The sequence below is a fragment of the Rhinatrema bivittatum genome, chromosome 15 (genome assembly GCF_901001135.1).
Source record: "Rhinatrema bivittatum chromosome 15, aRhiBiv1.1, whole genome shotgun sequence".
Taxonomy (NCBI): domain Eukaryota; kingdom Metazoa; phylum Chordata; class Amphibia; order Gymnophiona; family Rhinatrematidae; genus Rhinatrema; species Rhinatrema bivittatum.
In genome coordinates, this window is record NC_042629.1 from 61,102,887 (window position 1) to 61,126,883 (window position 23,997).

The 23,997-nt window shown below is 48.4% G+C and overlaps 1 protein-coding gene across 1 annotated transcript in view; it reads left to right on the plus strand.

Annotated features, from left to right (window-relative positions):
- Nucleotides 1-23,997, plus strand: part of EPHB2 (EPH receptor B2) — a 319,521-nt gene that overhangs the window by 101,237 nt on the left and 194,287 nt on the right. Inside the window, 1 exon segment of the mRNA XM_029578869.1 lies at nucleotides 18,940-19,004. Within this exon segment, the coding sequence (XP_029434729.1) occupies nucleotides 18,940-19,004 (65 nt within the window).

The window sequence follows — 23,997 nt, forward strand, 5'->3', positions numbered from 1 at the left end:
TGGTGGAATATGTGGCGGATTGAAATCCACCCTCATCACTTGATTCGGCAGGTTCTTCCCATCTAGTCAAGTTTTTTTTTGCTCATGCTCCCCTGTCAAGACTGGTACCGTTGCGAGTTATTTGGGTGGTCTCCTCCTTGCTTCCACTTTCTACCCAGAAAGCCTTCATTTTCCTTCTGATATTCTCCCTGAGGACAGGATTTAATTCTGGCCTGTCAGGCAGGAAGACCATACTGTCTTTTCTGAATTAACGTGGTGTTCGCAGTAGACACTATTCACTCATGAGAGTGTCTGTGATTCCTATTAGTTCTAATGGACAATTTTTAATTCATTTTTCACCTGGTTTTAGGTTGTTATTGGGTAGCACTTGTCTGCACAGTAATAACAAGAAAAAAAAAATCTTGCTTCTGCTGTTTGGTCAAAAGGGCACTTGTTTAAGTATTTACAAACTTTGTGCATTAACTGTACAAGAAGGACTTACAATTTAGAGTCAAAAATAGGGGGAGCTTAATGATTCTGCTTTTATTGCTAAGAGAATAATTTTAAAGTTTTTTTGTTTTTGTTTTTTTATGCTGGTGTGACTTGTACTAACAGGTTTTTGTTTTTGCCAAGTGTCAGGTCTGTAGGGAGGGAACCTCCAGCACAGACTAGGCTGTAAGTGATTCGGCTCTCTTCATTCTACAGGCACAGAACAAGAGCGAGCGCTCTGGCAGATTCGCTCCCCTGCAGCAGCTTTTCGGCTGACACTGGACTTTTGCGCTTTGTCTGTCTGACTCTCGCTGACCCTCATTGTAGATTCTGTTCCTGCCCCTTCTGGACCCCATCCATGCTTGTAGTGACAGCCCAGGGCTGGTGCCAGGTTTGTGCTGTCAGCCTGGATTCAGATACTCTTACCGGGACAGTACTGCTCCAGACTTCTGTCACTTGGACACTGTTGTAAAAACAAACAAACGGAATAGACTTGTTTTCTGGGTACTTGCCAGGTTCTTATGGCCTGGATTGGCCACTGTTGGAAACAGGATGCTGGGCTTGATGGACCCTTGATCTGACCCAGTATGGCATGTTCTTATGACAGTTCCCTTGATTTTTAGTGTGAATTTATTTTCTGTTCTTAGCCTGCATCTCCTGGTTCAGCCGGTTTCAATGGTCCTGAACAAATCCTCACAAAGCTTTAGAAGCCCTTCCTGTAACAGCCGGACTTTCTAGATTTTTCAAGATATCAACTTACCTGCTTCTTCTGGCTCTGTTGCTCTCTCTCTCTCTGTTTCCGTCTCATTTCTATTTTGTGCTGAGAACATAAGTGCCATGCTGGGACAGACCAGAGGTCTATCGAGCTCGGTTTCCTGTCTCCGACAATGTCCAATCCGGGTCATCAGTACCCAGCAGATTCCAAAGATGCTCTCTCCCAGGAATCAGTGGTGGCTTTCCTCAAGTCCAGTTGGCTAATAATTGTTTTATGGACTTTTCCTCAGGAGTGTATCCAAAGTCCTTGTAAATCCCGCTATGCTAGTCTCCTTGACCATGAGCTCCAGCAACAAATTTCACAGCTTGATTGTGCGTTGAGTGAAAAAAAAAATACTTTATCCAGTTTGTTTTAAATTTTCTACCTACTAGTTTCTTATCCCCAGTGTATGAAAAGCAGACATCCCTAGTCTATTGGGGTAGGATTATTATTATTACATTTTTAATAGTACATTTGGTCAAAGTGCCATAGAGAGGGATACAAGGGACAGTTCATTATTGAGGCAGGCTTTTCTAAGTCTAAAGACAGAATTTTGTCAAGTCAAAAAATGCAACATGTCTTAAAACTGAGGCCAGATAACTGAGATTAGCACCAAGGCTGCACAGGACACCGGCCATTGGTTTAACGTCCCATCTGAAAGAGAGAAAGCGCCACGGCGTAACTATTCGCCAACACCAAGGTGGGACACTGGGTCAGTGCTAGCTCAGAGGAAGGAGTGCCCCCTGACACCACGCTTCTACACTGGTGGATTCAGCACCCCCTCCCCAGCACCGTGCATGTTACTCCCCCACCCGTGCATCTTGGAGATCTCCCAGACAAGTTCTAGTCTTGCCCAATCCTCTTACTGTCGACTGGGTACAGTTCTAGGATGCCGTTTCTTGCATAAATCTTGATAATCTTTGGTCACACTGGTGCCCAGTAGCATTACATACCCTTAAGACTAGTATGAAGCACCAATATCGGTTTGTAGGACATGCTTCCAGCTCAGTGGGAACCAGGGCTGAGACCTGGCGCCCTGAGGCTTCATTCACAAATACCGGGGAATTTTACCCCTATTTCATATCCCCCTCCCAACTTCCAGCCACTCTAGCAACAGTGCCGGACTGGGGGGGGCCATACACAGGGCCTCTTTCTGGAACCCCTGCCATTTTGGATCTTAAATTCGGCCACATGGGGTCACCATTATGGATTCCCACCCCTCTCCCTAAGGGACTGTGAGCGATGCCTCTGCAGCATCTCCAGCCCTGGCTGGGCCCAGTTGGCTTGTGTTAGAAAGCGCTGTTCACTCGCTATGTTTCAAAACCGCCGAGTTGTGAGACTAGGAAGGAAGCACCAGAAAAGAATTTGCGTAGCGCGCCTTCCTCTGCCGAATAGAAGTGGCGACCGGTCGGAACCCAGCAGTTCAAATCAGACTCCATCTGAAAACAGTGAAAGTTGCTCTTTCACAAGCTTGTGTCTTTCAAGAGCATCATGTGTGTGTGTGTTTGTTTTTTTTTTTTTTTTTAAATACATATCGTTCCTTTCAACAGTACAAAATTCTTGCCAGAGTTTGGGCAGGAGGAATTTTTTTGCAGCAGTTTGAGCACAGGACTGAGAATCAGGAAGAATCCCGGTGCTTAAGTTAGAGAAGTCCATCTGCTTTCTCTGTGTGACCCCGAGGAAGACATTTTACCTCCCTGTGCCTCAGGCACTGACTCTCGGTGTGACCCTGGAGGAGTCACTTTATCTCCTTGTGTCTCCGGGACACAGTTGAAAGAGGGCATTTGTCTTAATTTGGCTTTCCCAGTCAACAAATTAAAGCCAAAAATTACTCTGTGGTCGGGGATCTGAGGACGTTTTTGACTGCATACGGCTTTTGTTTCATGGGCTGGAAAATGAAAGCTGTATTTTGGCAGCTCTCTGGCTTTCACTTCCAGATGTTGTAAGTTACTGCCCTCACGTGCTGCCTCCCAGCACCGCCTCCTGCTGGGCCGGTGGAGGACATGGCTCCTGCTCTACAGATTTCCATGGTCTGGGAGGTTTCCCTACCCCAAGGCCTGATCCAAAACCCAATCCTCCAGCCGGTAAGGGCTGCTGGAGAGCCGAGATCACAGCACCGGGGTCCCTTTTCTGCCTGAGTCCCTGTAGTCCGCGGCAGGCTTGTTTCAAGGTTGTGATTGTATCCAGATTTTTGGACAGACGGTTACTTAGGCTTTTGTTTTGTTTTTTTTGCCTTGACTCTGGTGGCAGGAAGAGTTGACATGCGGTAATGAGGGTTGATTAGAGTTCTGTACGCACTCCGTACTTCTGGAGCGACACTGCGAGTCGGGGTTGTTATAACAAAGTCTTATTCTATGCAGTGACTCGATCTATGCCGACCTTATCAACTGCAGGATGTTATGGTAAGGTGTCAAATCCGTGGCGACTTTATAAGCCAGGAGATGTTTTAGGGAGGGAGGCCTATTTCTGTACCATTATCAGTAATTATTTGCTATATATAAAAGCCGTTCTTTGAATTCTTCTCTAGCCAAGTGATTCTGTCTTGTGTGTGTGCTTCCCCTTCCGCTCCCTCTCTGGTCACGCTGCAGTCACTGTGCACCACGGGGTCATTTAAAAGTGCCAGAAATCAAGAGGCAGAGAAAGTAAGCCCCTTGAGCTGATGCAGTGCACGAGTGTGCAGTCTTGCATTAGGCCTGGGGGAGGGAGGGAGAGAATGAGGGCACCGACTTGCTGTCATCGTGAATAGGCATCGTTTCCCAGATTTCACTCCCAGGCAAACTCACAAGCCCACGAGCCTGAGAGGCAGCGACTGCTTCCTGCCACGTGGGAGATGCGGGTTCTGTTTCTGAACTTGGTGTCTGCCCCTTGGGCCGTTCGGGATTGATTATGCCGTGGAAAGAGCATTCACTGCGCCAGAGGGAGAAGAGTCCAAGGCAGTGCGCAAAAGCAAACACCTAACCTTGGCCAGACTTAGGGAGCTGCGGCCCCTAGATAAGGTCGTTGCAATGGCTGGCCCAGACGGAGAGGAAGGAGAGTTAAAATTGGGAGTGGGGGGGGGACGACCCCAGATAATCTTCATTCTGATTACGCTGCAAACCCAGTGAAACAGGAGGAAACTTCACAAAAAAACTGAGGACCTGGAAACCTTTTTCCACAACCTTTTTAGTTTCAACAAATCTTTGTGTAGAGATCCCCATGGATCTCTACCAGTAAGCATGTGGAATATTCCATTGTTTATGGGGAGGAGAGAACAGCACGTAGTGAGGATGGTTAGCTTAGCTCCCCCGTGTGGGAGATGGTAAATGGTGCATTCCTGTTCTATATAAACTCTTGCCACCATTTTGCTATGTGGAAGTTTTGTGTTACCCTGTTTGGGGTAGCAGGTCATGGTTGTCCCTGGTCTTATTTGGTTTCAGGGGTAAAACCTCAGAAAGTTTTTCTTTATTTACCAATCATTTTTATAGAGAGTGTTTTTCATGAGATGGGAATTTTTTCCACTTTCCTAGTCTGTAATTTTGGTATTCTTGGGGGGGGGGGGGGGGAGGAGGTTGTAATGGGGTTTTCTGTTGAGTTTACTGAGTTTCCCATTACCCAGGGGCTCGGCCTTCTTTTGCTTTGTTGTGTAACTAAGGGAGGAGGTCCCTTTACTGAGAAGGAAACTAGGATTATCTGTATCCTTGAGGAGGGATGACTCTCGGTTTCTGAAAAGGGAGATGGAGCGAGTGGAAGAGAAGAGACATCGTGGATCCCCACAAGGGTTCCTTTACGTCTGCGGAAGATAGTTGGAGAAGAAAACTTCCACAGGTTCCATTCAGGCACTAGGAGGAAAAAAAGGACAAGGTGGAAGGAAGAATTACCACTAGAGAGGTAGGATATATATGTGACTCATCTGTGGAGATATCTACCATGGACTAAAAAGCTAAACTACTTGCCAATTTGGGAGGGAAGCTACAGCTTGCCCTATACCATGAGCGAAGAGAGAATCCATAAATTGAGTACTAGAAGAATTGGCTGTTACAACTGAATAATTTGGAGAAATAGAGGAAGTCACAGATTTGTTAAGAGAGAAAAGTTGAAAAATCATGATTGGATAAAGAAGCTGTAAAGACCATTTCCTGTATTGCACAACACTTCAGTAAAAGTAAAGTTGGAAGCCCCCTACTTCTTCCGGTGTGATTATTGCTGCAGTGATTATCAGTGCTGTTTTACACACGTCTTGAGATTTGGGATTTGACGAAAAGCAATGCATAGAGCCTAGACGAGAATTCTTCTACCTCTGCTCAGGGAATCATGGTCACTCAGACAAGATAACAGCTTGGGAAGATAGGCCTTAAGAGACTTGTGTTTGGAATGCGTGGGACCTATCAGCCCAGAGGTTACGTACCTTTGGAAAGTTACTGGTAGGGTAATGTTCTTTGAGGCACCAGCAGAGGTTCTCCGGAATCTTTCAGTAGTGGAGGAGCTCAAACTAGGCACCAATAGTGGAAAGGTCCCCTGTCCACGTGTGCCTGTGACATGGAGTAACACTTTAGAATGAAATGCATTTATGAACGAGCTTGCCAGGGTGGTCCAGCGTTCTTCCTACTTCCCGTTGCATTCTATTTTTATGCACAGTTTGGCTCAGGGGATGGGTGCAGGACTATACAGCCTGTCACCTGTGCTAGTGGAGAGCTCGGGGGTTAGGCCTAGGGATCCGGAGGCTGACACCTAGGATAGGAAGGCTCAGGGGATGGATGCAGGGATCCTTAAGGGCAGCGTGGCTCAGAAGACTGAGACAGGGAAACAAGTCTTTCATTTCGCTGATTTGTCTTTTCCCATTGGAAATACATTTAGGATAAATAGTTGGTTTTAATTAAAGCAGAGTTGTGAGTTGACAAAGTTAATTTACTGCTTCATTTTTGGTGCCCTTGCACCATAAAATATATTTTCCCATACGCTTTCATAGTTGTGTGGATTCATGTTTCATGTCCTCGGAAGTCATGGAGAGCTTCAGCACGGGCTGAGCAGCTGCCACAGGCTCCAGAAAACTTCAAAGTGAAATCACTGAAATCTCTACATGTGTACGGAGGCAGGTCTGCGGGCCAAAGATTCCTGCCAGTAACCACGGGAAGAGCACACGCCTGCTTCCCATGGCCACTGAGAGACAGAGCCAGGCACAGGCATCCTGTGCACTTACGGTACAGAGACACACGCCTGCTTCCCATGGCCACTGAGAGACAGAGCCAGGCACAGGCATCCTGTGCACTTACAGTACAGAGACACAAGCCTGCTTCCCAAGGCCACTGAGAGACAGAGCCAGGCACAGGCATCCTGTGCGCATGCAGTACAGAGACACACGCCTGCTTCCCATGGCCACTGAGAGACAGAGCCAGGCACAGGCATCCTGTGCACTTACAGTACAGAGACACACGCCTGCTTCCCAAGGCCACTGAGAGACAGAGCCAGGCACAGGCATCCTGTGCACTTACAGTACAGAGACACACGCCTGCTTACTGCAGTCAGAGTCAGCAGGTGAGGCAGAGCAGTGTTAAACAGAGGAGTATGTAGACTGTGTATGTGTGTTAGAAGCACATGTTGCGTAGACACCTAGGGGAGGCTTTTCAATTGACCCCCGAGTGCTTAAGATCATCTGTTAAAATTAAGCCGGTGACCTTAGTTATTCTTTAGCCACACCAAGCTGCAGCTGAAATTTCTCCAATGTTTAGGTGGCCTACCTTTTGTGTTCTGCGGGTTGAAAAATCAACACTAGGCGGCTGTCGTGTCCCCCCCGCCTCCCCCTTCCCGCCTGCTCCGGGAGTGCTTTTGAGGGCCCCTCCGCCCTTCCTCCCACTCTTTCAGCCACTCAGTTTTGCTGCCTATGGAAACTGAGGGGAGAAATGTCAGACAGCCAGGGCCTGCTAAGAATGCAGTTGCACTGTACCTAGCTGACACGGGCATAGACCGTCCATGCACGAATACAGTATTTTATTTATTTATTTAATTTAACATTTTTTATATACCGCAGTTCTAGTAACAATGTTACTAATCACTTCGGTTTACAAGTAACTTGGGGTGACATAACATATGTGTGTGTCTTACAGAGAACAGGAAGTCTGAACTGGGATTTGGTTAAGATTAATATACGTGAACATGTAATAAATATAAATATAAAGATAAGTATAAATATAAATAACATTGATCAGAAACGATATAACATTTTAAATAATGTATCTAACACAAATAGCGATCTATGTCAGATACATTATCCATAATAGCAGGCAATGGACCTCTCCTCCAAGAACCCATCCAATCCCCTTTCAAAACACAGCTACACCAACTGCACCAACCACATCCTCCGGCAACAAACCCCAGAGTCCGTGTGTCGAGTATATATGTACCTGGAGGAAAGGAGTGGAAGGGAAGATACGAGAGACACAGGTAAATACCTCCAAGGAGGCTGAGATGAAAAGGGATGGGAATAATCTAATATGAAATTCCCTAACCTGGAGGATCCCAGGCCTGTTGGGTTTTCAGGATATCCGCCACAAATATGCACGAGAGACTTGCCTCGAGGGCTGCAAACCGGTCAGGATTTCAGGATTTCCACAGTGGATATGCCCGAGATCTAACTGTATTCGCTGCCTCCACTGTACGCAGGGGTATCTCACGCATATTCATTGTGGAAATCCTGAAATCCCAACCTGTTTACGGGTCCTCAAGAGCTACATTTGGGCACCCTTGCAATCTGGGGTAAATTAAAAAAAAAAAAAAAAAAAAAAGGCTTAGCTGGAAACTACATGGGTGAAATGGGGGGGATCCTGGGGTAAAACGGTTGCATGCACGTGAGTTTTCAGATTGCTAAAATTCTGCACCTAAAGAGAGAGGTGTCTCCTGGTTGTGAGAGAAAAACCTGTTATCTACATTTAAAGTTTCAAAAATGTACGCCAGAATGACACAGAGGCTGGCAGCACCTTGTAGACTAACAAAATGTACCTGAGAAAATGGACTCTCTTGTGCCTCAATAAGCCTCTTTAGATGCTGGTGGCACCTTGTAGACTGTTCTTGTCACTGCCGAGTAACATGGCTGCCCCTCTGGAAAACGACCACAGAAGCTGAAATTCATACCCAAGCTACTGGGGTAATTTGTGTTTAAATAGCGGCTGGATTTGTGTGGGCTACTAGGCCTCTGCTGAAAACTTTTTCCTTTCAGTGAGTAGGATCAGGTGACCTTGAGGAGGCAGAAAACCGAAACCAATTTACACTTCGAAGCCATGCCCGCCGCCACTTTTCACTTGTATTAGACATTCCTACCCTTAATTCTTCACCAGCCTTTATTGTTTTTGGAGGGGGGGATGGGTTAATAATCAGAAAGACCTTGCCGAGTGCTAGTTAATGTCCAGCCACAGAGCATGTCTGTCTGGCAAAGCAGTCACGGCGTAAGGATCAGGCCGTGATTCTGCATAACTCTCCTTAACGTTCCCCCGCCTTCACTCCTAGGGCTAGGTAACACTCCCATCCAGCCTCGTTCCTTCCCACCACTTATCATCTGTGTAGTGCTACAAGTCGCACGCAGCGCTATACCTTCATGGCATGGGCTCCATAACTGTCCTTTCCGAGCGCCGGATTTTGTAGCTTGTGTTTAAAGTTCTTACATCAGAAGAATGTATGAGACCTTTGTCAGCGAAAGAGGGTCTCACAAAACACCCCACCCTTGGTTTTGGTTGGAAGATGTTTGTAAGGTTCGAAATTAGTAATTTCAATTATTTGGTTCTCTTATGGTGGGGATGCAATGTCTCTCGCAGTATGAGAGATCCGTCTTTGCATATGAGAGCTGATGTGATTATGTCAGACTTGCTTGGGTTCCTCTTGCCATGTTGGCTTTCATACTGCCTGACCCAGTGCAATAGGCTGCAGAGTGCACGGAGGAGAGGTTTCTTTCACCTTCCCGTGCCTCCATCCTACGCCTTCCTAGCTCATTTCTTGTACCCCTCATCTGCTTGTAAATTTGCAGTCCACCCCTGTGCACTCCACTTCTCACCTTACATATACACCTTTCTTTCTGTTCCGCAGTAACATAGTACTGATGGCAGAAAGACCAAATTGTCCATGCAGTCTGCTCAACAAGTTTCTTATGGTAGTAACTGCCGCTCTGTGCAGGTTATTCCCGTGTTTCTGTTAAGGGTAGTAACTGCCGCTCTGTGCAGGTTACCTCCATGTTTCTGTTAAGGGGAGTAACTGCACAAAGGGGTGTCGGAGGGCAGTGGCAGCTCCTCATTTACCCTCTAGTACCAGGGATCTTGCAGTTATGCAGGGCTGGTGTAAGGGTATTAGGCGCCCTAGGTGGACCTTCTGCCTTTTGCCCTCTCCCGTCCCGGCCCCGACCTCATTCACCCAGTCAGGGCCCTCTCTCTTACACACACACTTAGGTTCCTTGTCTAATTCACACACACAGCCTTACACAGGCTCCCTCCCTCTCTCTAACACCATTGCGCTCTCATACACACACAATCCCTCTCACTCACACGCTCTGCTCGCGGCCCGATATGGCTATTCTTTGCCTATTGGGATGCGCCAGCCCTGCAGTTATGTTTCTAAAGTATTATGATGGAGAAATGAAGGAAATGGAAACTTTTTTGGAATTCATTGTACAAAAGGTTTACATTTGGCATACATAGTGTTTTAATAGTTAATATTGTTGTATTTTTTAAACATTACTTCATATTCAGGTGAGAGATTAAACCGCAGAATTACAACTGTAGTTATAAACCCAACCAGTAATCATTTATGTGATTTTTGAATGAGTCACTTTATCCCCCTCTACCTGAGTCACTGACTCTCTATGTAACCCTGGGGCAGTCACTTTATCCCCCTGTGCCTCAGCCACTGTCTCTCTGTGTGACCCTGGGGGAGTCACTATATCCCCCTCTGCTTCAGTCACTGATTCTCTGTGTGACCCTGAGGGAGTCGCTTCATCCCCCTGTGCCTCAGTCTCTGACTCTCTGTGTGACTCTGGGGGAGTCACTTTATCCCCCTGTGCCTCAGTCACTGACTCTCTGTGTGACCCTGGGGGAGTCACTTTATCCCCCTGTGCCTCAGTCACTGACTCTCTGTGTGACCCTGGGGGAGTCACTTTATCCCCCTGTGCCTCAGTCACTGACTCTCTGTGTGACCCTGGGGGAGTCACTTTATCCCCCTGTGCCTCAGTCACTGACTCTCTGTGTGATCCTAGGGGAGTCACTTTATCTCCCTGTGCCTCAGTCACTGACTCTCTGTGTGACCCTGGGGGAGTCACTTTATCCCCCTGTGCCTCAGTCACTGACTCTCTGTGTGACCCTGGGGGAGTCACTTTATCCCCCTGTGCCTCAGTCACTGACTCTCTGTGTGACCCTGGGGGAGTCACTTTATCCCCCTGTGCCTCAGTCACTGACTCTCTGTGTGACCCTGGGGGAGTCACTTTATCCCCCTGTGCCTCAGTCACTGACTCTCTGTGTGACCCTGGGGGAGTCACTTTATCCCCCTGTGCCTCAGTCACTGACTCTCTGTGTGACCCTGGGGGAGTCACTTTATCCCCCTTGTGCCTCAGTCCCTGACTCTCTGTGTGACCCTGGGGGAGTCACTTTATCCCCCTGTGCCTCAGTCTCTGACTCTCTGTGTGACCCTGGGGGAGTCACTTTATCCCCCTTGTGCCTCAGTCCCTGACTCTCTGTGTGACCCTGAGGGAGTCACTTTATCCCCCTGTGCCTCAGTCTCTGACTCTCTGTGTGACCCTGGGGGAGTCACTTTATCCCCCTTGTGCCTCAGTCTCTGACTCTCTGTGTGACCCTGGGGGAGTCACTTTATCCCCCTGTGCCTCAGTCACTGACTCTCTGTGTGATCCTAGGGGAGTCACTTTATCTCCCTGTGCCTCAGTCACTGACTCTCTGTGTGACCCTGGGGGAGTCACTTTATCCCCCTGTGCCTCAGTCTCTGACTCTCTGTGTGACCCTGGGGGAGTCACTTTATCCCCCTTGTGCCTCAGTCCCTGACTCTCTGTGTGACCCTGGGGGAGTCACTTTATCCCCCTGTGCCTCAGTCACTGACTCTCTGTGTGACCCTGGGGGAGTCACTTTATCCCCCTGTGCCTCAGTCCCTGACTCTCTGTGTGACCCTGAGGGAGTCACTTTATCCCCCTGTGCCTCAGTCTCTGACTCTGTGTGACCCTGGGGGAGTCACTTTATCCCCCTGTGCCTCAGTCACTGACTCTCTGTGTGATCCTAGGGGAGTCACTTTATCCCCCTGTGCCTCAGTCCCTGACTCTCTGTGTGACCCTGAGGGAGTCACTTTATCCCCCTGTGCCTCAGTCTCTGACTCTGTGTGACCCTGGGGGAGTCACTTTATCCCCCTGTGCCTCAGTCACTGACTCTCTGTGTGATCCTAGGGGAGTCACTTTATCTCCCTGTGCCTCAGTCTCTGACTCTCTGTGTGACCCTGGGGGAGTCACTTTATCCCCCTTGTGCCTCAGTCACTGACTCTCTGTGTGACCCTGGGGGAGGCACATTCTCTCTCTGTGTCTCAGTCACTGACTCTCTGTGTGACCCTGGGGGAGGCACATTCTCTCTCTGTGTCTCAGTCACTGACTCTCTGTGTGACCCTGGGGGAGTCACTTTATCCCTCTGTGCCTCAGTCACTGACTCTGTGTGTGACCCTGGGGGAGTCACTTTATCCCCCTGTGTCTCAGTCACTGACTCTCTGTGTGACCCTGGGGGAGTCACTTTATCCCCCTGTACCTCAGTCACTGACTCTCTGTGTGACCCTGGGGGAGTCACTTTATCCCCCTGTACCTCAGTCACTGACTCTCTGTGTGACCCAGGGGGAGTCACTTTATCCCCCCTGTGCCTCAGTCCCTGACTCTCTGTGTGACCCTGGGGGAGTCACTTTATCCCCCTGTGCCTCAGTCACTGACTCTCTGTGTGACCCTGGGGGAGTCACTTGATCCCCCTGTCCCTGAGTCACTGACTCTCTGTGTGACCCTGGGGAAGTCACTTTATCCCCTGTGCCTCAGTCTCTGACTCTCTGTGTGACCCTGGGGAAGTCACTTTATCCCCCTGTGCCTCAGTCACTGACTCTCTGTCTGACCCTGGGGGAGTCACTTTATCCCCCTGTTCCTCAGTCACTGACTCTCTGTGTGACCCTGGGGAAGTCACTTTATCCCCTGTGCCTCAGTCTCTGACTCTCTGTGTGACCCTGGGGAAGTCACTTTATCCCCTGTGCCTCAGTCACTGACTCTCTATGTGACCCGGGGGGAGTCACTTTATCCCCCTGTGCCTCAGTCACTGACTCTCTGTGTGACCCTGGGGGAGTCACTTTATCCCCCTGTGCCTCAGTCACTGACTCTCTGTGTGACCCTGGGGGGAGTCACTTTATCGCCCTGTACCTCAGTCACTGACTCTCTGTGTGACCCTGGGGGAGTCACTTTATCCCCCTGTGCCTCAGTCACTGACTCTCTGTGTGACTCTGGGGGAGTCACTTTATTCCTCTGTGCCTCAGTCACTGACTCTCTGTGTGACCCTGGGGGAGTCACTTTATCTCCCTGTGCCTCAGTCACTGACTCTGTGTGACCCTGGGGGAGTCACTTTATCCCTCTGTGCCTCAGTCACTGACTCTCTGTGTGACCCTGGGGGGAGTCACTTTATCGCCCTGTACCTCAGTCACTGACTCTCTGTGTGACCCTGGGGGGTCACTTTATCCCCCTGTGCCTCAGTCACTGACTCTGTGTGACCCTGGGGGAGTCACTTTATCGCCCTGTACCTCAGTCACTGACTCTCTGTGTGACCCAGGGGGAGTCACTTTATCTCTCTGTGCCTCAGTCACTGACTCTCTGTGTGACCCTGGGGGAGTCACTTTATCCCCCTGTGCCTCAGTCACTGACTCTCTGTGTGACCCTGGGGGGAGTCACTTTATCGCCCTGTACCTCAGTCACTGAGCCTCTGTGTGACCGCGGGAAGTCACATTAGTCATGTTATCTCCCTGTGCTTCACCTTGTCCAATTACAATTGGATGTAGTTTATAGTATAATCTCTCTCTCTTATTCAGAAGCTCTTGGTTCATGGCCATCCACCCCAGAGGGGGCTGTCCATGTGCCCCTTGTGCTGACTCCTGTTTGGAATTTGGCAGCCGCTGCTGTTTGCGTGTCAGTCCGTGTCCTTGCTGGCTGCAGTTAGCTGGGCCCGATAGCTAAAAGCTTCGCGAGTCTGGGTCTCATGAAAGCTGGCTCCGTGCTCACCGGGGAACCGCGAGGAGGCCAGCTCGTGCGGCTCCCGGGAGCTGTGCCCATCCCTTTCCCTGCTGCCTTGGCCGGGGCGTTTTGGCGCCCAGAACCTCCGTCCAATCTCCGACCCCGCAGAAAGCGCGCGGAGCCGAGCAGGGGGGCGGAGTTACAGCAGGGGAAGATGGCCCACTCTGGCTTGGATATCCCACAGGCAGGCAGGCAGGCGACTGGGATGTATCCTTGGCAGTGTGGCCCCTGCCATAAAAAGACAATAACATCTGACAGTGCTGTGTTAGAGTGCAGCGATTATTTAAACTCAGCAAGACAGCAACGGGTTTTCCCAGCCCTTCCCCTGGGCAGAGAGAAAGACTAAACTTTAAGGGGAACGAAAGGAAATACGTTCCAGGGTGACTCTGGGAATTGAATTTCTCATTGCTGGGCTGATTTTACCACAGGAAAATGTTTTGCTTTTTTTTTTGTGGTAAAAGTAATGTAAAACTTGGGAGCAATATTGCTTTCTCGAAATACATAATTAATAGTCATTTTAATCAATTACTTTTCCACTGTAAGGGTGATAACAGCAGCATCCTGGGCTACCTCTCTGACCCCTTCCATGATGGTGCCGTGGGTTTTCCTATGTAAGCCAGTCAAAGATATAAACGGTGCTGGTTATCTTCCAGGTCATGCTAGGTCACCGACTTGGACCTTTTTAGTTGTCCACCGGGAACCGCTTGCTTTCCTTTTCCCATTGCAGCTGGAATGAAAAGTGGAGGCCGCCACTGGATATATATAAATAAGGCACTGGAAACAAACCTTTATCAGCGGAAAGGTCACGGTGGGGGTAGGGCCGGATTTAAAACTGCGGCACCCATCAGCACCAAGTTTTTGGAAATGCTTTCCGGTTGTGGGGAGGGGGGGGGGGGGTGACGTTTCCCCCCGGGAGAGCAGGGGTTTCCCGCTGCCCTATGACCAGCTTTCTCCATCACCCCGGTTGCATGGGCCCTCAAACTGGCCCTTCCCATTTACATTCTGTCCATTGATGGTGACTCTGATCAGCATCCTCCCTTTTCTCTGTCAGCGTTCCTCCTCACTTCCACTTGCCCGGTAGCATCCGTGCCCCTCGGTCTCTTCCCTCCCCGCCAATAGCTCCAGATCCCTGCACAGCCTGTGCTCCTCTGCCCTGCCTCATCAGTAAGTCTAGCCGACTGGCTGCCGCACACTGCTTCTGCACCTGTGCCAGGGGGCACATCGGGTCGGGAGACGGCGTCGACGTAATGCTCTTTTTTGCAACTGTGCTGCTAGGGCCGCCACACTATATGTCCTGCCGTCATCTGACCGGGTCGCTTCGTTGAATTTGCTTGTAGGCAGTTGCCTGCGTTGCCAGTACTTAAATCCAAGCCTGGGTAGGAGGCCCCAGGTGGGTAGAAGCAAGAGTAACATCATAAAATCTTCCTTCGCAAAAAGGGTTGGTGGATGCAGTGCAGGTGTTGGAGACAAAATCAGTAATGGGATTTTAAGAGAGCCTGGGGATATACACAGAGGATCTATGGTTACAAAGACATGAAGGGACAGCCAGAAATCAACTGGGGTCTACAGCATTGCACCAGGAATTAAATTGGACAGTCTGGATGGACCGTAGGGGTCGTTATGTGCCATCAGATTCTCTGTATCCAGGTAATTCCCCTGGTAAGAATAGCCCCTCATATCTGCATCTCTTCACGGTCCATATCCATTGAAATCACCCCTGTGGTCAAATTTCATTACTAACAATTTGACCTGAGTGCGATGGATGGCCAATCCAGCTACTTCAATTTGTATATCTTTGCTGGTGCACCACAGAAGAAAATGACTTCCCAGTGAGACAGGAGATTCAAGAAAAGCCTTCAGATAGTATGCTCCTGTTTTATCTATCAGGGTGTGCACATAAATGCATTTACATTTTAATTTGGATCACTTTTTGTTGTTGTTGGTTTTCACTTTCCTGTTCGCTAGTGTAGTGTCACGAACGTGAAAAATCAAAGCAAAAGGGTTGGGCTATCCTGCTGCTCTCCATGAATGCTCAAACGGCAGGAACTTGTGTCCGCCGTTGCTTTATGGTACCCCCCAAGGATCGAACCACTTCAGATTTATACCAAAAACAAAATAGAAAAATGGCAAGAACTTGAAAACATCACTGAAATAACATACATTTAAAAATAAATATATTAACGGCACCAAGAGACATTTCCAAAAATTTCTCTCTTCAATTATTACACCAACCATGACCTTATTTGATAACTACCTCAGTACTGTGAATACTGCAGGCAGTATTAGGATGGTATAAACAGTGGCTTCTGCAAAATTGCTACATTGCTAGAGTGAAAACAAGCATTGTGTTTGAAAGTGGGCTTTTGCATATGGGCACAGGGTAAACTTGGAATTAAATATTTGACATAATTTACGGTAGTTATCAGCAGTTTTGGCATGTATATTGTCAGAGATGGACATGGCTTGCCAAGGTGTTACCAGGCAAATCTCTGGCACTGGTACCAGATGCTGGATTCACTTGATCCGCCATGCTGGAATCTGGGAAATCCAGGTCCTGCCAGCCCTTAGTGCAGAGAGTGCTGGCGGTGCCTTGGATAACAGGCACTGGATATCACACTGTAATAACACTCATTATGATTGGTCAGGCACCATCATGTGACCAGGTGTTGAAATCCAGTGATACTATTAATGTGTCATGATGGTGGTGACCATTCACCACCAGTACTGGGATCTGGTGTTGCTGCTTATGATGGTGCTGGTGGTACTAGCATTGCTGATGGTAGTGATGCAGAGCTGATGCTACTGCATATTGCCCTGGCAGTACTGGCCGTGGTAAAGCAGACAATGACTTTCCCGACAGCAATGGCTCTTCTGCCTGTGATGGATACTCTTGGTGATTGTGGTTTTACTGGCAGTACCGGGTGATGCTTACAGTGGCCTTGATGGTGCTTGTGTTAGTGGCTGTGGTGATGTTGAACAATGATTCCGGTGACTCTGTTGCTGGCTATAATTGTACTGCTTGTGCCAGTTATGCTGGGGATAATTTTGGCTCGTGCTGATGATGGTGGCAGAGGGTACTCACGAAGGATAGGGTGGTGACACTGTTGACAGCGCTAGAGGGGAATGAGATTGATGGCATGTTGCTGCTGTCATCTTGTGCCAGTTCAAATCCAAAGACATTTTTCATTTTCTGCATTTTATATTGCAGCAGGTTTAAGTTTTATCTGAGCAGAAATAAGACATGAAACTGGGAAAAGGAATAGACGTTTGGCAGGGGAGGTGGTTGGCTTAGCTGAATGAGTTATGCCTCTTGTCTTTGGAATGGATTGTACTGCTTCACTAGAATAGGCCGCTAGCTTTCCTTTTAGTGGGTAATTTTCAAATTCGATTTTGTGCCCTTAAGTGGCACTTTTAAAATAGCCCCGGAGGGTAAGTGCATAGAAATATGCAAGGAACACTATTTAGTGCATATTTTTATGCGCATATTAAAGTACAGGGGGGGGGGGGGGGAAGGGGGCAAAGTTGGGGCAGGATCGGTGTTTATGTGCTCACTTTAGATTTTTGGAAGCAAGTGCAACGCCTTACGCGTATATCCTCAGCCGTAACCTGCACAACCTATGCAGGCTAAATTCTTATGTGTGCCCATGGACCTTAGCCTTACCCAGGCTGCCCTCTAAAGTTTTTTTTTTGGTTTTGTAGGTTGTAGTCCCCTTCCACGTAGAGCCAACCTTTGCCAAAGACCCCGGCGACCTCTCCTTGACCAAGGCCAGGGAGGGGCCTTTACTCATTTCCCATCCTCCTTGACCTGTCCATTGGTTTTTCAATGCCGTTGATCTCCATTTGCTCCTTTATGCTCTGCCCTCACTGAGATGCTGGGATGTCGTCCTTTCTTGCTTGTCCTGTGACCTCTCCTCGTGCACCCTTTTGGAGGATAGTGGTGAGAAAGCCTGCCCAAGAAAATTGACAAACACATTCACAAATTACGCCAGTTTTCCAGTTAAATATTTGTATTAAATTGTAAAAGGCAATAATACCACAACTTTATACTGACAAATAACAGAATAACAGTTCCACAATCCAAGTGCAAGGGAAAACGTTTTCTTTTATATGTTTTCATCCCCTATCCAGTACAAACCCTACCCCTCTATGATAAAACCGTAGAGGACATGTCCATTATTTATTTACATTTCCCCGATCTTAACATCAGTTTGGTTCAGACCACTAAGTCCAATGTCTCTTCCACCCTTCAGATTTCCATCCCCTTCCCCCAAATCAGGAAGGCTTAACCTATCATTTTCATTTACCATCATGAAAAAAAAAAATGCCCTATTCAGGTGACTTTTTGCCCTACGAGGCAAGGACTGAATGTATGGCTCCCAAACTTGTTGTTTTTAGCTTTTATACCCTTCTCTCTACAGTTTTTCCATCTGCATCATCGTAAAGGTCGCTTTCCTCCATTGCTCGTAAGAAGTTGGGGTTTCTAACTAATACCTCTAGTCGAAAATCTATCCCGCCTGAGTAATACCTGTACACACTTTTCCTGAAAAGCTATGCACATGCTTTTTAAAAAAAAAATCAAAATATTATGCACACGAGTCCAAACGCCACCCCCAGCTCCTCTCCCTGAGAAGGCCACCGCTCGCCGGGTAAACTTACACGCAAACATGACGCAGGTCCCTAAATTTACCTGCGTGTCGGACAGGTTTTTTTTTTTTTAAAGGCCGCACCTGCATGTAAAACGCTGGTTTACCCGCACGAGCTCCTTGAAAAAATGACCTCCTTTAACGTATCTCCTGATGAAGACTTTGGCAAGCGCAGTTTCTGTGGAATGTAGAGGGCGAAAACCAGATTGGAGCGGACCTAGATTGGCTTTTGATGAAAGGCAGTGGAGGCATGCTCTACCAGTTTGAATGAGAAAGGGAGATGGGACGACAGCAGGGCAGGCCCAGTTCAGTGAAGGTTTCTTTTTTTTTTTTTTTTTTTTTTTTTTGAGGAGTGGGCCAGGTCACGGCGTGTTTTGAAGGAAGAGGCAAGGGTTAGGAGGAAGGAGTGGCCTAATAGTTACAGCAATGAGCTAGAAACCAGGGTTCAAATTCAGCATCTCCCACTTGCATGGTTTGTGACCTTGAGCAAGGTCAGCTTAATCTCCTGTTCTCTCAGGTGCCTACCTGGAAAAATGTTGTAAACTGTTTTGAGCTAAAATTGGAAAAGCGATCTGGAAATGCAAAAGAAATAATAATAATAATAATAATAAAAAAAAAAAAAAAAAAAGCTAGGGGTAGTGGGTAGGCTGCAGGTTCACATCCCATGGTTCCCATTTGTAAAATAGGCTTGTGCATGTTGAACAGGGGGGGGGGGGGGGAAGGATGAAGGATTGAGTTTTCACCATGATGCTGATCCTGAAGCAGGAAAGCTCGTGTATGTCCGTCGGCTAATGCCCTCTGTCTCTTTGATTCTCTTGCAGAAACTCTGATGGATTCGACGACAGCAACGGCAGAACTGGGTTGGACAGTGCAGCCCTCGACAGGGGTAAGTTTTTTTTTTTTTTTTTTTTTTATTCCTTGTGGCTGTCTCCCTTGTCATGACCCTCGGAGCAGCAGGATAAGGGTCTAATATAAAGCTAATTCGATTTAACACCAGAAGGGAGTCCTACCAGTGCCAGACTCTAAAATCCTTGCACTGGGGCCTACATCCGCACCCTCGTGAAAATGCCTTGTGATCTTTCGCGGACAAGACAAGACTTTTTTTGTCCTTTAATATCTCATCCAAAAGACGATGATGACTCAGCAGCTCAGTGACTCCTCCCTAAATCCAAGCTGGGGTGTCGGTTCAGTAGTGGTGCAGGGGGAATTGTGCTGCCGCTTAACACCATGCAGGGTCAGGCGTTCAGTACTGGTTTAGGGGGGAGAGGGCTCCCCCCCCCCCAACAACCAGGCTGGGAGCCTGGGCCGGCGCTGGTTCGTGGGGGGTGGGGATAGGTGCATCCTTACACAGAGCCGGGACACGGGTTTGGTGCTGGGTCAGAGGGAGGTGTGTGCCCTTGCGGTAGTGAGGAAACATTTGGTTCCCCTTCTACCACATGTCCTCTGGTAATTTGAGGCTCGCTCCCTTTAGCTTATTCACGTCTTTCTGGAATAAGTGCATCTGTTCCTGACCCAGTAGGAATTCTGAATCGGTTTTCTTGTCGTGCTGCACAGATGAGCCAGATCTGTCATGTTCTTCTATTGGTTTTTCCTCCTCAAATTTTGAATGAGGATGACTTTTTTTCTGTCTTTTTTTTTTTTTTTTAATACAAGGCCATCCAGTTTAAGATGACAACCACACCATTATCTTGATGAAATTTCTGCTTGATGAAACCTTCGCTTTGGCTTCTTTTGATCTGTTGCTTGTCTGTGCTGTTTTCTTGGCGTTGCTGCTTCTGGGTACCTGTTATCTCTTTTTCTCATGCGTACACCATAGTCTGCAAATCTCATTTCAGACTCTCCCTTTCCCTGACAACCCCCACCCTCCAAAATAATCCTTCCAGTCACCATCCTGTCCTAAGAATCTTTCACTGTGATACCCCTTCTTTTGGGCTCTCTCCTCCCCCTTCTTGCAGCAAGCCTTTATCTAGCAAAGAGCAGGATTATGGCTTCTTCTGTCTGCCTTCATCCTCCATTCCTCTTGCTTCTTTGTGCCTCTTTGTATCTCATGTCTCTGGAAGTACTCTCTCCTACCATCCAGGGCTCCTCTCTCGCTCCTCTTCTCTTCCCTGGCTCCTCTCTTTTGCCTCCATCCATCTGAGCTCGTCTGTCATCTCCCCCCCCTCCCCATTCACTTTCCCCATTCACTTTCTTTCACTTCTTGGATATTTCTCTTACTCCCCTCCTCTTCTGATCAGCGAGGGCTCTCCCAGCCCTGCAGAACAGCTTCCCATTCTCTAGGCTATTGGCCAGCACGGACTGAACACACGAGCAGGAATATTTGTGTGATTTCAGCCATTTTGAATACCTGAAACTCAAAGTACTTCGGGCGTTTCAGCTTCTGAGAAAAACTGGACTTTGCTAGACTCAGATCCAGAAGTCCCTGAATGATTCCTCCCTTTTCTTGGGGTTTTTGGATATCGGGGTCCTATTTTAGCTTCACTTCTTGTGGTATATTGGTTGCTTCAGAGCTAAGGTTTTCAAATTGGAAGGTTGAGGATTGCGTTCTTTGTTGATTCTGGCTGTTTGGCCATAATAGGCCTACTGAGCTGTCATCGCCACTTCCTCTAGACTTCCCAGGAGGTCTCCCTTCCAAAGTACTGCACTGGGGATTACAGCATGGGACAGCAGTACTGCCAGTTTGGCTTCCGATTCCAACTGGCTGATCTAGTGTCGTCAATCGTCTTTGGTGTGGTAGCATCCTCTGGCGTTCGGTGACCTTGCAAGGGTGTATTTTCAGTACTGTGTGTGTGTTGGGGGGGGGGGGGGAGGTTTTTGAGTTGTGTTCCTATACTAAAGCGCTTTCCGCAATGTCTCAGTCCCCTTTGGGGCACCTTTGAAGAGCCCTTGACTGCAGCGTATGCAGGCACTGTCAGCCGGTCTACATTGCAGCCATATGTGGAAGGCAAATTGCTCGCTTTGTCTCCCTTTGGAAATGAGCGTGTGCACATCTCGATTTACTCTCCAACAGTAAACACGCCTGCAGGAATGCTTCTTCTCAACAAGGCTAAAAGTGCGCAAGCTACGGAAACCCGGCGCCTACTTTCAGAGGGGGCAGAGGAGGGCAAGTGTCAGCCAAGCCATGTTCCATGGGGAAGGGCTTTGAAAAGTGGCCCATCAGTGGCCCTTAAGCTTTCCATCTAGGTGAGAAGCTGAGTTTTGTTTTCAGTGCTTCTCTCTGGCCTCCATGTGCCTTTCTCTCCCCCTACCCCTCCAGGTGGTGTTCTGTCACAAAGCTGGTGAAATCCCATCTCTTTCACACTTGGGGCTTGTCCTGGAGTCTCTCCTGCTACCCGGTTCTCGCTCGTTCTGTTTACTCGACCTCCTCTTTCATTTGTCTCTTCATACTTGGGGAGGGAACGGGGGTCCAGATTTAAATTGTTCATGGTTGATCTTTGCACCAGTTTTCAAAGGGAAAGCCCATTAAGAGCTATTGTCACTGCTTTTAATAATGTTTATGTTGATGTGCACTTAGAATGGGTTGTCCGTTTATAAGTGAAATAGGAAAACCTTTTAAATAAATAAATTGCCATGGGTACAACGTACAAGTAGTTATCTGCACCTCACTTTTTGTGCAGGTAGAATTTTGCTTCAAAAGTTCACGTGTAGGTATGAAAATGCACACCTTTCCTCCCTCAACCTAAATATGTCCCCAGAAACATCTCCCCTTCAATATGGGTAAAAATGTGCACATTGTGGAATAACCATATCGAGGGGCAGCAAATATCTGCCTCTGCTCCTAAGCAACCAGCGTAGTAGCACACAGGTGGACAAGAAGGCTCAGCATTTCTAGGCATTCCCGCTTGGCAACCCCCTCCTCTACTGCCCCTCACAGTGGCTCTCAAAGGATACGCCGCCGCCTCTGCCCAGGTAAGCGCTCATCCTACAGTAAGACGGAAAGGACGAGCAGAGTTGACTCTGAAGCCTGGGCCAGGAAGGCGATCGGGTGGCAGTGAGGTGCTTGAGTTGAAAGTGCTGCCGCCCGGCGAAGAGAGCCAGGGCTTTGAATTCTTGGAAACCCAGGCTCCAGTTTCATGACCTTTCCACCCACCTTACCTCTTAATGCTGAGCCAGGTGTTGGTGGGGGTGGGGAGAGGATAGAGACTGTGTGCCATTGAACACAGAAAGCTCATAGAAAAGAGTATTGGCATGAAGGGTGGTGGGGAAGGGGGGGGATCCTTTTGAACCCTAGGTGGGCCGAAATGCTGCAGGGAAAGCAAGGGGGTCTCGGAGAGCTGAGTTGTTCCCGACCTATGCTTGTGAATGTATTTTGCTCTAGGTACTTCAGCACCATATTGTTTAATCTTTACTGTGCTGTGTACAATTACAGCTCTCTGTGAATGGATTAACCTGAGAAACCAAGCCCCCTTGTCCAGAGCAGACTCTGATGAGCAGTACTGCATTAGTATGCTTGTTGGCCCCGGTTCTGCTAATATGAGGAGCGCTGTGGGACTGCCCCTTGGTATGTTTCACATACTTGTGGAAGAAGGAAGCGGGGGGGAGAGACAGCTCTGCCCCTCCCATAGATGGAAACTCTTCGCTTACTCCTAATGTTTTCTATCCCTCCCTCCCCCTGCCGAAAAAAACCCAGAAACCCTACCCCCACCAGCAACTTTTTATTCTAGCACCTCTTGCTTTGAAAAGAACCTTTTTAAAAAGTGAAAAATGAAGATGTTTCTTTCAGTTTCACACACAGAGGCTGAGAAACCCCAGCTCTCCCCCCCTCCCCCCCCCCCCCCCCCCCCACCCCCACTGTGCGACTGGACTGAGGCCAAAACTCCTTTTTTTTTGACACAAACGCTGAAGACAGAGTCGGCCTGAGAAAAGAATCTGTCAAGAAAAGCCTCCATCGGAGAGATTAAAAACTGTCAGACAAAACACCTACTGCCCTGCTCTGCCCTTCCCCCATCCACCCCCCCCTCCCTCCTCCAGGGAGAAAAGACGCTTCAACAAAGTCCATACACCCAAGCAGCCAACCAGCTTCCACAGGCTTTTCACTTGTTGGGTTTTTTTTTTTTTGGCTGTAGAGATTGTCAACTCCCAAAGGCTTCAACAGCTTTGCTAGGCCTCGGCCCTTCGTGCTTTGATCGAAGAGGAGAGGTAGCAAAAAAAAAAAAAAAATGATTGACTCTCAATGGATGGTGACAAGGGGTCAAGCCTTTTTTTTTTTTTTTACTCATTCAACAGCCTTTCAGTTAAAAATTTTCCATATGCAAAACCAATTCCCCCACCTCCCCTTCCCGGACTCCTTCACACCCCCCCCCCCACCCCCCTCTTTCCCTCTCTAGTCTGCTAATGAGGCCCGAGGCCTGCTGTAGGATGTCTGAATGTATTATTTTGTTTTCCTTTCAGTTCCTGGCATGTTAATTAGAAAGAAAGGAGAAAGGGACAGTGCTCTAATTAAGCTCCGGTGAAGCGTGGAGGCTGCGGCAAGGCGGTGACTTTACTACCGTTGAGTTGGGGGTGCGGGGGGGGGTGAAAGGGAACTGTTGAGTGGCAAAATTTAAGGGATTAGTTTAGCGTTGGGACCTGCGGTGTCAGCAACTCAAGACGAGAGCCTTCAGGAAAATCATGCGCCCCCCCCCCCCCCCCCAAACACCAAAACAGAGTAAGGTGAGGGAACCAAGATAAGCAACAGCCCACTCAGTGGAAGGTGATCCTTCTACCAGGCCTAGCGTGGCGGATTCAGAATGGCCGGATAACTTGTCGCATGGTGTTCAGGCGCCTTGCTGCTTTTTTTTGCATCTTCTGCGTTGGATGGAATGACCTTTTTTTTCCAGCGCTCGGCGGGGAGGGGAGGTAGGCAGAGGCATTTAGGAGCAAGCATCTGGAGAGTGTCT